This window comes from Sorex fumeus, unplaced genomic scaffold, assembly GCF_029834395.1.
Source record: "Sorex fumeus unplaced genomic scaffold, SorFum_2.1 ptg000005l, whole genome shotgun sequence".
Lineage (NCBI taxonomy): Eukaryota > Metazoa > Chordata > Mammalia > Eulipotyphla > Soricidae > Sorex > Sorex fumeus.
Genome location: NW_026606062.1, coordinates 6,979,000 through 6,992,956, shown reverse-complemented (window position 1 = coordinate 6,992,956; position 13,957 = coordinate 6,979,000). Strand labels below are relative to the sequence as shown.

At 45.0% G+C, this 13,957-nt stretch overlaps 1 protein-coding gene across 3 annotated transcripts in view; it reads right to left on the bottom strand.

The window, feature by feature from the left end:
- Nucleotides 1-11,201: 11,201 nt before the first annotated feature.
- LOC130030042 (nuclear body protein SP140-like) overlaps nt 11,202-13,957 on the bottom strand; it is a 71,277-nt gene continuing 68,521 nt past the window's right edge. For all 3 annotated transcript variants that reach the window (XM_056121159.1, XM_056121139.1, XM_056121150.1), the window contains one exon: nt 11,202-13,671. Coding sequence is in view for 2 of the 3 variants with exons in the window: in XM_056121139.1 (XP_055977114.1) it covers nt 13,591-13,671 (81 nt within the window). In the remaining variant the exon portion in view is untranslated. The remainder of the gene's footprint in view (nt 13,672-13,957) is intronic.

The window sequence follows — 13,957 nt, the reverse complement described above, 5'->3', positions numbered from 1 at the left end:
ATCTGGGGCTTACGGGCTCCGAGGCCCTGCAGGGTGCCCCCTGGGTGGCTAGCACAGCCCAGCTGCCTTAAGGGATGACAGGAAATTTGCTGTACTTCAATTCTGGGGGTCTCTGGCTTAGGTCTGCAGGGGCCCCAGGCTTAGGTCTGCAGGGGTGCCCGACCCACCTCTGGCAGCTGCGAGGGCCTTCACCCGAGGCCCAACCTCCAGAAGACCCCCTGTTCGTCCCACGATTAGTTTTCAAACAGTGACTCTATCAACGTGTCTACACACACACACACACACACACACACACACACACACACACGTGTACCATTCAAACTATTCCGAGCTGACCAATCAGTGGCCTTAAACGAAATGCACCCCAATACAGAGTGTGACCCTCAGGGCTACTTCCCAAAGGTTCTGTGTCTGGTACGGAGTAACTTCCGGCCCCCACCCCTGCTCTAGTTTGCTTGGTGAATGTGCCCCTCTGGGTGACTTGGAGACGTAGAGATGGAACCTGTGTTATTTCCTTCCTAGGATGTTTTCTTCAGATTTGCCTTGGGCTCACTCACATACTGGCCCCTAAGGGCCATCCATGTACAGAGCTACATTGAGAATCTTGTTTCTTTTTATGATTGGCTAATGCCTCACTGTCAAGACCACGGTGTGCTTCCTGGGTCATTTGTCAGGAAGAAGGCCACCTGGTGATTGGTGAATAATGTCTGTAGGCATGCCCAAACATCTGCTTAAAGCCCTACTTTCCCTTGGCTGTGTGCCCAGCCGATAGCAAGGTCATCTGATAATTCAATCTTTAACTTTTGAGGAGCTGCCAAACGTTTCCACAGGTCAAGGAACCACTTTACACCCCTCCAGGCAGGTTCAGTTCCTCATTCCACACCCTCAGGGATGCTCGCTCCTCCCTCCTTCCCTGACGCCCTCTCTCCTTGGGTTTTGATTCACATTTCCGTAATGACAAGTGACGTTGAGCTTGCTTTTATTTTCCAGTTGGTCATTTGTACAGATTTTTCCTTTTCTTTTCTTTTTTGTTTTTGGCATCAGGCTAGTTGGCACTCAGGGGGCTACTCCTGGCTCAGTGAGTAGTACTTGGAGGAGCATATGCAGGTGGACTTAACATATGCAGGGGAAAGCACCTTACCCCCGTGTTCTCTGACTCCAGTCCTTACATAACTGCTTCGGAGAAACGGCCTACTTATGTTCCCTGCCCATCCTTCAGCTGATGGGTTTGTGTTTTGTTGTTAATGAGTTTCAGGCATTCTTTATACATCTCTTGGATGTTAATCTCTCTCTTTTTAAAAAAATTTTTATTAGTGAAACACCATGAGGTACAGTCGTAGACTTAGAAAGTTTTGTGCTTGGGTTTCAGTTATACAATGATCCAGTACCCATCCCTCCACCAGTGCCCATTTCCCACCACCACGGATCCCAGTATCCCTCCCACCACCCCCACCCCATCCCCCCCACTCCACCCCTCCTCTGTGGTAGGGCATTTCCCTTTGCTCTCGCTCTCTCTCATTTTGGGTGTTGTGGTTTGAAATAAAGGTACTGAGTGGCCATCATTTGGTCTATAGTCTACTTTCAGCATGCATTTCCCATCCCGAGCGGGCCCTCCAAGTACCCTTTACTTGGTGCTCCCTTCTCTATCTGAGCTGCCTTTTCCCCTAGCGTGTGCAGCTAGCCTCCAAGCCATGGAGTAAACCTCCTGGTACTTAGCTCAGCTATTCTTGGGTATTAATCTCCTATTTTGTTACTTTATGTTCCCCAGATGAATGCAATCTTTCTATGTCTATCCCTCTCTTTCTGACTCATTTCGCTTAGCATGATACTTTCCATGGAGTACCACTTATATGTAAATTTCATGACTTCATCTTTTCTAACAGCTACATACATAGTACTCCATTGTGTAGATGAGACATGCAAGATTTCTTTTTTTTTTTTTATACAAGATTTCTTAACATTGAGGTTTACTTTAATTTTTCCTTGGTTGCTTATGATTTTGGTGTGATATCCCTGAAATTATTGCCCAATACAGTTTCATGAATATTTCCTCTTCCCCCACCATGTTTTCTCCTGGAAGTTTTATTTTTAAAAATTATTTATTTATTTATTTATTTAAATAAACTGTACCATGAGGTAAGTTACAGACTTACAAACTTTCGTGCTTATGTTTCACTCATACAATGGTCGAGTACCCATCCCTCCACCAGTGCCCATTCTCCACAACCAATGATCCCAGTATCCCTCCCACCACCCCCACCCAGTCCTCCCCACCCCACCCCTCCTGTGGCAGGGCATTCCTTTTGCTCTCTCTCTCTCTCTCTCTCTCTCTCTCTCTCTCTCTCTCTTCTTTTGGGTGTTGTGGTTTGCAATAAAGGTATTGAGTGGCCATCATTCGGTCTATAGTCTACTTTCAGCATGCATCTCCCATCCTGGGAGGATCCTCCCAAGGCCCTTTACTTGGTGCTCCCTTCTCTGTCTGAGCTGCCTTTTCCCCCAGCATGTAAGGCCGGCTTACAAGCCGTGGAGCAATCCTGGTACTCATCTCTACTATTCTTGGGTGTAAGCCTCCCTTTCTGTTACTTTATATTCCACAAATGAGTACAAGCTTTCTATGTCTATTCCTTTCTTTCTGACCCATTTCACTTAACATGATACTCTCCATGTTGATCAACTTATAAACAAATTTCATGACTTCATCCTTTCTAACAGCGGAATAGTATTCCATTGTGTAGATGTACCAAAGTTTCTTTAACCAGTCATCAGTTCTCAGGCACTCGGATTTTTTCCAGATTTTGGCTATTGTAAACAGTGCATCAATGAACATAAAAGTGCAGATGTCATTTCTACTGTACTTTTTTGCATCTCCGGGATATATTCCCAGAAGTGATATTGCTGGGTCAAATGGGAGCTCAATTTCAAATATTTTTGAGAAGTGTCCATACTGTTTTCCAAAGGGCTGAACCAGTCGGCATTCCCACACGCAGTGAAAGAGAGTCCCTTTCTCCCCACATCCGCGCCATCATCAGTTGCTTTTGGTCTTTTGGATATGGGCCAGTCTCTGTGGTGTGGGATAATATCTCATTGCTGTTTTGATCTGCATCTCCCTGATGATTAGTGATGGAGAGCAATTTTTTTCATGTGCCTTTTAGCCATTCAGATTTCTTCTTTGACAAAGTTTCTGTTCATTTCATCACCCCATTTTTGATGGGGTTGGATGTTTTCTTCTTGTGGAGTTCAACCAGTGTTTTGTATATCCTTGATATCAACCCCTTATCAGATGGGTATTGGGTGAATATCCTTTCACATTCTGTAGACTGTCTTTGTATTCTAGTCACTGTATCTTTTGAGGTGCAGAAGCTTCTTAAAGACAGTCCCATTTGTTTATCTGTTTCCACTTGCTTGGTCAGTGGCGTGTCATCTTTGAAGATACCTTTAGCTTCAATGTCCTGGAGGGTTTTGCCAACCTTGTCTTCAATGTACCTTATGGATTCTGGTCTGATACTGAGGTCTTTAATCTATTTTGATCTGACTTTTGTGCATGGTGTTAGGTAGAGTGCCTTCTCTATCTGAGCTGCCTTTTCCCCTAGCATGTGTGGCTGGCCTCCAAGCCATGGAGCAAAATTCCTGGTACTAATCTCGGTCATTCTTGGGTGTTAGTCTCCTATTTTGTTACTTTATGTTCCTCAGATGAATGCAATCTTTCTATGTCTATCCCTTTCTTTCTGAGTCATTTCACTTAGCATGATACTTTCCATGTAGTACCACTTGTATGGGCTGGAGCGATAGCACAGTGGTAAGGCATTTGCCTTGCACGCAACCAACATGGCCGACCCGAGTTCGATTCCTCCACCCCTCTTGGAGAACCCGGCAAGCTACTGAGAGTATCTCGCCTGCACGGCAGATCCTGGCAAGCTACCCGTGATGTATTTGATATGCCAAACAGAGTAACAACAAAGTCTCCAATGGAGATACTACTGGGCCCACTCGAGCAAATAGATGAACAACAGGAGGACAGTGACAGTGACCACTTATATGTAAATTTCATGACTTCGTCTTTTCTAACAGCTACATAGTACTCCATTGTGTAGATGTACCAAAGTTTCTTTAACCAGTCATCTGTTCTCGGGCACTCAGGTTTTTCCAGTTTCTGGCTATTGTAAAGAGTGCTGCAATGAACAAACAATTGCAGATGTCACTTCGACTATACTTTTTTGCCTCTCTGGGATATATTCCCAGGAGTGGTACTGCTGCGTCAAATGGGAGCTCAATTTCTAATTTTTTGAGAATCGTCCATACTATTTTCCAAAAGGGCTGAACCAGTCGGCATTCCCACCAGCAGTGAAGGAGAGTCCATTTCTCGCCACATCCACACCAGCACTGGTTGTTTTTGGTCTTTTGGATGTGGGCCAGTTTCTGTGGTGTGAAATGATATCTCATTGTGGTTTTGATCTGCATCTCCCTGATGATTAATGATGTGGAGCGTTTTCTCATGTGCCTTTTAGCCATTCGGATTTCTTCTCTGAGAAAGTTTCTATTCATTTCATCGCCCCATTTTTTGATGGGATTGGATGTTTTCTTCTTGTGGAGTTCAACCAGTACTTTGTATATCCTTGATATCAAGCCCTTGTCAGATGTGTATTTGGTGAATATCATTTCCCATTCTTAAACTAAGAAGCTTCTGCACCTCAAAAGAAACAGTGACCAAAATACAAAGACAGTCAACATTTCATCTCTTAATTCTTTATTGGAGAGATTGTATTTTGGGTAACCCCTGTTGGGGCTTCTGGAATCTTTTCTTCATCCTCTCCTCATGGTGGGGATTTTCGCTGTTTCTTCAGATTGTTGTGGAATTATGGAGGTGGGACCTTCCAGTTCTCTATCACTATTCACTCTTGCTGCAATAATGGATTCTGGATGAGCTCAGTGGATGGTGGTCACCTTTTCCCCCCTTCTACAATACCTCCTTCCTCTCAGGTGCTCCTCCGTGATTTATGTGAGGTCTCTAGTGAAGCTTTGGAGGATGTGTTCTTTTATACTGGGCTTGTACAGCTTCTTGTGTTCGCTGGTACTTTTGGTGAGGTTGGAATAGGCTAGTGGACTATTAGCCTACCGTGTTTGAGATAACCAGAATGTTCTCCACAGAATTAGGTAATGGAGATTGAGATGTAAGTCCAGAGTGTTGGGAAGTGTGGAAAATATATGCAGCCACCGCCCCACAGGAGGTCACGGTCCCTGTCACAGAGGCCATGCCCCTGCTGTGGAGGCCACACTCCCTGTAGGTCTCGGGATGCGAAGCTGGGGCTGGCGGGGCTGCCTTGGGGCTCACACACCTGAGGAAGAGACCTGCGGGGCTAGGAGGAGGTCCTTGGGGCCAGAAGCAGGAGTGGGGTGGGAAGGTGGGCGATGTTTGCTGGTGCACAGGTCTTGGTGGCGGTCTCCTGAAAGTTTTATAGTTAGATTTTTCTAAAAGTAAGTATTAAGTATTTAGTGTTTTGAATAGTTCTTGTAGGTGAGATAGTGTATGGATTGGACAGCATTCATTTGCATAGCCAGATTCCTGGCACTGTTAATTGGAAAGACTATCCTTTGTTCATTGTATGATCCTGGTAAGGTAAAGGTAAAGGTCAAGGTAAAGGCCCTCCTGTTGATCATCGATTTGCTCGAGCGGGCCCAGTAACGTCTCCATTGGAGACTTTGTTGTTACTGTGTTTGGCATATCGAATACTCTCGGTAGCTTGCCGGGCTCTCCGAGAGGGGCGGAGGAATCGAACTCGGGTCGGCCATGTTGGCCGCTTGTAAGGCGAATGCCCTACCGCTGTGCTATCGCTCCAGCCAGAAAGATCCTGGTACTTTCTGAAAATCATGTATATGAAAACTTATTTCTGGACTCTGTTATATTTCATTGATATCTATACTATCTTCACTCCCATTCCTTCCCATTCCAGTCGTCACATGATGTTCTCGAGGGTGGCACTGAAGAGTTTCGGTGAAATGGTATCACCCTGCCGCACCCCTCTCTTGACATCAACGATCACTTCTTTGTAGAATGGTGAGATCCTGGGAGTGAATCTGCAATACAGCTCATGGAGGATCTTGATGTATTGGGCTTGAATGCCCTGATTGGCTAGGGCTTCAATGAACTGCTTCTGTCTCAACAGAATCAAAGGCCTTCTTTAAATCAACGAACGTTAAACAGAGCGGCATCTTGAACTCCTGAGAAACCTCAATGAGCTTGGTTATCGTGTGGATATGGTCGATGGTGCTGAATCCTTTGCGGAACCCGGCTTGCTCGCATGGTTGTCCTTCATCTAGTGTTCTGCCAATCCTATTTAGGATGACTTGAGTGAACAACTTGTAGATGACAGACAATAGGCAGATCGGGCAATAGTTGCCAATGTCATGGATGTCTCCCTTCTTGAACAGTAGTACGGTCCTGCTGGTTTTCCAATGGGACAGAAACTTGCATTCAGACAGGTGAAGAACCGAGCCAGTGTATTGATGAGTACTGGCGGCAGGTTCTTCAGGTGTTCAAGTCTGACCTTGTCTGGGCCGGGTGCTGTTTGTTTCTTTACCAACGAAATGGCGTGTCGGATTTCGGAAGGGAGAACGTTGGGAACGACATATCCATCCTGTGGTCGTATTTCGGCAAGTGGACATGGCTATCGAAGACATTTGAGTAGAAGTCATGGATAATCTTCTCCATTGCCGTTCTGGAGGATGTGATGGATCCATCAGGACATCGAAGGGCAGTCATCTTGGTCTTGTAGTTGGCGAAGGACAGGCGGGCATTATGAATACTTTTCCCAGCTTCTGCTGCATCTACCAGCACTTCTGCTCTTCTCTCTTTGAGGTCTTCCTTGATTGCATCTCTGCAATGCTTTGCCAGCTTGGACATTAGCTTGCGGTTGCCTGAGGCATGCGCCAAACCACGCTGGCGAATTAGCTCAGGAGTTTTCGAAGACAGGCGTTTTTTTGTGGCTATCTCTCTCTTGGTGTTCCTCGCACATTCACGGAGGTGCTGAACCAGTCGATCGTATTCCTCGTCAATGTTGTCAACAATGGCATCTTCCCATGTTGCCACAATAGTGCCAAAGAGTTCCCAGTTGGTGGTCATCCTGGGAGTTCTCTTTTTGAACTTTGCAGCCCTTTCTCCCTGCTCTGTGAAGTAGAATTTTGCACGAAGGAGACGGTGGTCCCATCCCATTCGGAATTTTGGGACAACAGCGACATCGGTCAGGCAAAACCGTCGATTGAATATGATGTGGTCTATTTCGTTGTGGAATCGTCCACCGGGAGACTCCCATGTCCATCGTTTAGATTCTGCCTTCTGGAACTGTGAGTTACCATGGATGGTCTTGGTCGACATGATGAACTCAGACAGTCTCTCACCCTGTTCGTTCCATTCTAGGCCATGGGTCCCGATGTGAAGTTCTTCAGCTGATCTTCTCGGTCCTATCGTGGCATTAAAATCACCCACAATGATCTTGTAGAAGGTGTGGTCTTCTTTATAGAACTTCTCCAGCTCCATGTAGAACTTCTCGATTTCTCTTTCATCATAATGAGATAATTTTATTATGACATCTCATTCCTACTTTGACAAACTGGCAGGCTCCCGAATGTAACCTGCCCACACGGCAGAGTCTGGCAAACTCCCTGTGTCGTACCCAATATGCCAAATACCAGTAACAATGATGGGTCTCATTCTCCTAAAGAGCCTTGAATATAATCTCAGGGCTAGGATGAAGGAGACGTTACTGGGGCCTGCTCGAGGCAATCGACGAATAACAGGATGATCTGTGATCTGTGTGATCATAATGAGATGTTGATGCGTAGACAACCAAGATAGAAACTGCCGGCAGTGAGCCACATCTATTCAAATGTAAAGTCCGATTCCGGTTGTTAGGCATTCGAATGAATCAATGCTCTTGGCCAAGTATGTGTTGACAAGGACACCGACGCCTCCGACACCTCTTTAATCGCATGTTCCGAGGAACAATTCTTCTCCAGTGTCGAAAACGGCATGGTGAGATTCGTGTCTTCTTGTCTCGGTCAGACCAATGATGTTGTACTTGATCATTCGCGCTTGTACCATCAGGTCCTCGATGGGTGCATCTGATGCTAGCGTACGTGCATTGAAAGTACAGATGATCATTTTTGTCTTCCTTCGTTGTGGCAGCCTAGTTCGGCCTTGAGATTTTATCGGCCTCTCCTTTCTCATCCTTCTCAGTGCTGCCATGTTGGTGAAGCCTTCAGGGTCAGGTGAATGAGACCAGTTGTAGTTACTGGTTTTGGCATATCGAATACACAGCGGATAGCTTGCCAGGCTCTTCCATGCGGGCGGAATACTCTCGGTAGCTTGCCAGTCTTTCCGAGAGGGATAGAGGCTTTTGGGGCGACCTCTAACCGCCCTTGTAGGTGTTACCATATTTGAACCCTATCAAATATGGTACGACAATTCCGGAAGATGGGTATTTAGGGTCTTATGATGTGTCGCGCGGCCACTTCGCGTCCTGGAGTGTGGTGGAAAGCGTCCTGGAGTGTGGCGGCGGCTGGGTAGTGGAGGTAGTGTCAATAGTGGGGGTCTGCCAGTGGGGTATTTATCTGGTCCCGGCAGGGGTAGGTGGGTCTTCTGTGCGCAATCCGATCCCTGGGTGGTTGGTGGAAGCAGACAGGGCAGGGTAGGGTTGGGCTCCTGATTAGAATCCCTTTGTCACCTGTGGTTGGTGGGACCAAGCAGAGAATCTCTGTCCCTGGGTCCACCGAGCCTGGAGTCCAAGGTCTCAGAGAGTTCCGCTTATCTTGTTCTGTGGGTCTTCAGTCGTGTGTGAGTCTCGGTCGGAGCTGCCACGTGGGTCCGGAAAGCATCCTGGAGTGCGGTGGCGGCTGGGTAATGGAGGTAGTGTCAGCAACTACACCACCTCCGCTTTGCTGATGACATTGTTTTAATAACACCAAACATTAGCCAAGCAGCACAAATGTTGGCCAACTTTGACTGTGAGTGTGCAAAGGTAGGACTACAGCTGAATCTTACGAAGACAATGTTTATGAGAAACAGCCTCGTTCCTGATGCCCCATTCGCTCTCAACGGAACGACCATCTCCGAATGCAACAGCTATGTGTACCTAGGTCGAGAGGTCAACATGACAAATGACCTGGCACCCGAGCTGCACAGGAGGAAGAGAGCGGCTTGGAACGCCTTCAAGAACGTCAAAGAAATAGCTAAGAGGACGAAGAACCTCCGGCTCCGGGCACATCTCTTTGATTCCACTGTTCTTCCTGCATTAACATATGCCTCAGAGACCTGGGCCCTACGCAAACAAGATGAGAACGCTATTCAGGCCTCCCAAAGAAGAATAGAAAGAGCTATGCTTGGAATATCACGTTTCACTCAAATGAGAGAAAGAATCCGGAGTTCCAACATCCATCGACGATCAAGAATCAGGGCTGCTGTCTCATTTGCCAAGGTGTCAAAAATCAGATGGGCTGGTCACGTAATGAGATTTAAAGATGACCGCTGGACTAGAGCTGCTACAGACTGGATTCCACGGGATGTCAAAAGACCGCGTGGCCGCCCACCTACCAGATGGTCAGACTTCTTCATCAAGATCATGAAAGATCAGTTTGAGGCTCTTCAAGTTCCCAGAGCGAACAGATATCATTGGGCTACACTAGCACGCGACAGGGACAAATGGAGACGTTACTGGCGCCCACTCGAGCAAATCGATTACTAATGGAAAGTTAAGTGATTAAGTGATCTATACTATTTCATATGTCTATTTTTATGTCAGCCCATATTGTCTTAACGACGATAGCACTGTAGTGTATTTCAAAGTCAGGTAATATGAGTCTTCCAACTTTATTTTTTTTTCAGTATTGTTTTGACCCTTTGAAATCTTGTAATTCCATATAAATTTGATGATAAGGGTCAGAAAGAGTACTATCTGGGGTTGGCACCCTTGTTTAATCCCCTGCCCCAGATATAGTTCCTCAAAGACTGCCAGGAGTGAACCCTGAGTAGTCAGGAGTAAGCCTTAAGTATTGCCAGGCATTTTTCTAAAAAAAAAAAAAACAATTAGACAATAAGTTCCTATACTTCTGTGAAAAATGTCCTTAGAATTTTGATGGGTGATGATATGCTATATATTACTTTGGGCCATATTGCATGCTAACAATTTTAGATCTCCTAATCCCTGAATATAAGGTCTTCATCCATTTATTTAGGGTTTGTTTAATCCATCCTCCCCCCTTCCATCCCTGTTTTTTTTTTTTTTTGGTGGAGGGGCCACACTGTCAATACTCAGGACTTACTCCTGACTCTGGGTTCAGGAATTATTCCTGGTTCAGCTCAGGTACCATCCATGGTAACAGGAATTGGAACCTGGGTTGAATGCCTGCTAGGCAAGTGCCTGAGCTCTGTAGTGTGTCTCTAATCCTTTCTTTCTTTCTTTCTTTCTTTCTTTCTTTCTTTCTTTCTTTCTTTCTTTCTTTCTTTCCTTCCTTCCTTCCTTTCTCTCTCTCTCTCTTTCTTTCTTTCTTTCTTTCTTTCTTTCTTTCTTTCTCTCTCTCTTTCCTTCCTTCCTTCCTTCCTTCCGTCCTTCCTTCCTTCCTTCCTTCCTTCTTTCTTTCCTTCTTTCTCTCCTTCCTTCCTTCCTTCCTTCCTTTTCTTTTTTTTTCTTCGTTGTTTCCTTCTCTTTCTTCTTTTCTTTCTTCTCCCTCCCTCCCTCCCTCCCTCCCTCCCTCCCCTTTCCTACCCTTTGCCTTCCATATTAAGGCTATGAACCATCTTAATTTTTGAGTGTGGTAAGGTATTCAATTACTCCAGCACCACATAATGAAAGGGCCATCCTTTCCCTACTGAAATGCAGTGGTGTCTCCATTCTAAATCTGGGGGCCAAGTATGTTTGGTTCTCGACTCTACTGATCCATAGCTCTTTTAGCCTCTATTAAATGTTTTCATCCCTGTAACTTCATAGTGAGTTAATATTTTTATTTTTTATAAAAAGCTTGTCTTGGCTGAACTTGGCTTTTTCCATTTTCATTTTAGGTTACTAATATTTCAAAATCAGTTTGTCTTGTGATAGGTTATGGGGTCAGAATTATGTACATGGAAACCATTATTAACAGCACTTTAAATCACAGAACTTCAATAAAGTTTTTAAATACTAAAAATAAATAAAGTTTGTCAATTTCTATAAAAATCTTGCTTTATTTTTTAAAAATTAACATTTAATTGAACTCTCCCCAACCCTCTATGCCAATCAACTTTCACATTGCCATGCTGGGCGTCAGAGACATGGGATTACAGCCTGCATTTCCCAAGGTCCCAGGATACGGGGTGATGCTGGTGATGGTGAGGGTGATGTTAATGATGGTGGGGGTGATGGTGGGGATGATGTTGGTGATGGTGGGGGTGATGTTGGTGATGCTGCGGTGATATTGGAGATGTGGTGATGATGGGGATAATGGTGGATGCCAGTGAGGTTTGTGATAGAGGTGTTGGTGTTGGTGATTATGGTGATGATAATTGTGGGAAGACAGTGGCTGAAGTGCTCAAGTCTGGAGGTGATTATTTGCCCCAATTTTCCTAAATTTATGGAAACTGGATCCAGTGCTGAATTGGAGAGAATTTACACCTTGACAATGTTTATTCTTCAGTCCACAAACATGTATTTTTCCATTTGCTTTGGCCTTCTTTAAATTCTCTTGGTGTTTCAGAATAGAGTAGCTTTCTTGTATATTTTTTTTTGTTAGATGTATCTTAATTATTGAACTCTCCCCCAGATTTTGAAAATGATAGTTTTTTTCTTTTTTTAAAGATAATTTTACATTAAATTAATATTGCGGTATGAACTTTCACATTTCAGGTATGCACCATCATAAAATCTGTAATACTACATTAAGTTTCAGATCATTTTTGCCTTCTTGGTGCCAATGAGTATGGGGTGGTTTATCGAAGGAGTTTACAAAAAAAAAGTTTGAGGGCCAGAGAGTCAGTTTGTCAAACTTTAAACTACAGGCCCAGGAGCCGGAGCAATAGCACAGTGGGTAGGGTGTTTGCCTTCCACGTGACCAACCCAAGTTCAATCCCTGGCATCCCACGTGGTCCCCCAAGCACCGCTGGGAGTAATTCCTGAGTGAAATTACTCCCTGGCATCCCATATGATCCCTTGAGCAACCCCAGAAGTAATTCCTGAGTGCAGAGCCAGGAGTAACCCCTGAGCATCGCTGGGTGTGGCCCAAAAATAAAATATATATATATATATAAATAAAAAAAATAAATAAAGTATGGGCCCAGAGAGATAGTCCAGGAGTTAAGGTGCTTCTTGCCTTTCATACTGCCAATGTCCAGTACCTCAAATAATTTCCCAAGCTCTTGAACCGGAAGGATCCCTCAGTGCAGAGCCAGGAGCAGCTACTAAGCATGGCTGGGGGTAGCCTAACCCCCCAAATCTTTTTTCTCCCTTTTGTCTTTTTGGGTCACACCCAGCAATGCACAGGGGTTACTTCTGGCTCTGCACTCAGGAGTTACTTCTGGTGGTGCTCAAGGGACCATATGGGTTGCCAGGGACCAAACCTGGGTCTGCCGTGTGCAAGGCAGGTGCCCTACCCACTGTACTATCACTCCACGCCCAAAGTCCTCAAATATTATTTTAACTGTACAACAATCATGAGTCATAAGGCAATACAAATGTTGGTAGTGCTGTCTTCTTAAGGGGAGGTTTGGGCCACACCAGCTGTTCTCAGGAGTCGGCTCCTGGTGTGCTCTGGATATTGTATGCAGGGATGGGTATCAACCATAACCCTGTTTTATTCATGAGGAAACTAAAGCACATCAATGTTTAGGATTTTTTTTCTTTTTGGGTCACACCCGGCAATGAACAGGGGTTACTCCTGGCTTTGCACTCAGGAATTACTCCTGGCAGTGCTCAGGGGACCATATGGGATGCTGGTCAGCTGCGTGCAAGGCAAACGCCCCACCCACTGTACTACCTCTCCAGCCCCTGCTTAAGGTATTTTTTTCTTCTCACTTTACAATGCGAAATAGAAAATTTAGAAAGGTAGGAAGAGAAGATAATCATGACATCTCAATCCTGACGGTGGGTCGTATGAAGGGTCAGGATTTTTAATACTTTCTAATGCAAATTAGTTTTCCTCTCATTATTTTCTAAATCCCATTAACATTGAATACTCTTCTACTCTGGACAGACTTATTAGGAGAAAAGAATATTTGCCCGGAAAAAAAAATCTTGGAATACAAAGGTAGCTCTAGAAATTTCTGTATTAAATTTGGTAGCTTGTTAGATGACCCACAAGCTAAATCCTTTCGTTTCTTTTGCAGTTCTGGGGACCACACTCAGGGTCTTAAGGCTTGTGAGTCATGTGCTCTCTCATCAAACCACACCCCTGATGAAAAGAATTTCCAGACTAATCGTTTTGTCTGTTGCATGAAATAGACCCTGAGCATCTATCGGCTTAAATGAGATGTTTGTTGTTTGTGGGAGCAATTTCTGGTGCTCCAGGGGTTCTGAAGGAGATAGAAGCTACATTAGGAAAAAATAGGCTCAGACGGAAAACTCTTCTTGTTTCTCACTGAATTGCAAAAATGGCTTTGAAATTGTCCTCAAATTGCTTCTCCAGTTGAAATCCCAGAATGATGACACTTTGGTCCTGGAAAGACAGAGACAAAAATGATCACAGTTGTTACCATTGCCTCAGATAATCTGAAATTTCAGTTTAAAAAGGTAAAGCCCTCCCGTTGTTCATCGATTTGCTCGAGCGGGCCCAGTAACGTCTCCACTGGAGATTTTGTTGTTACTGTGTTTGGCATATCAAATACATCACGGGTGGCTTGCCAGGCTCTGCCGTGTGGGCGAGATACTCTCGGTAGCTTGCCGGGCTCTCCGAGAGGGGTGGAGGAATCGAACTCGGGTCGGCCATGTTGGCTGCGTGCAAG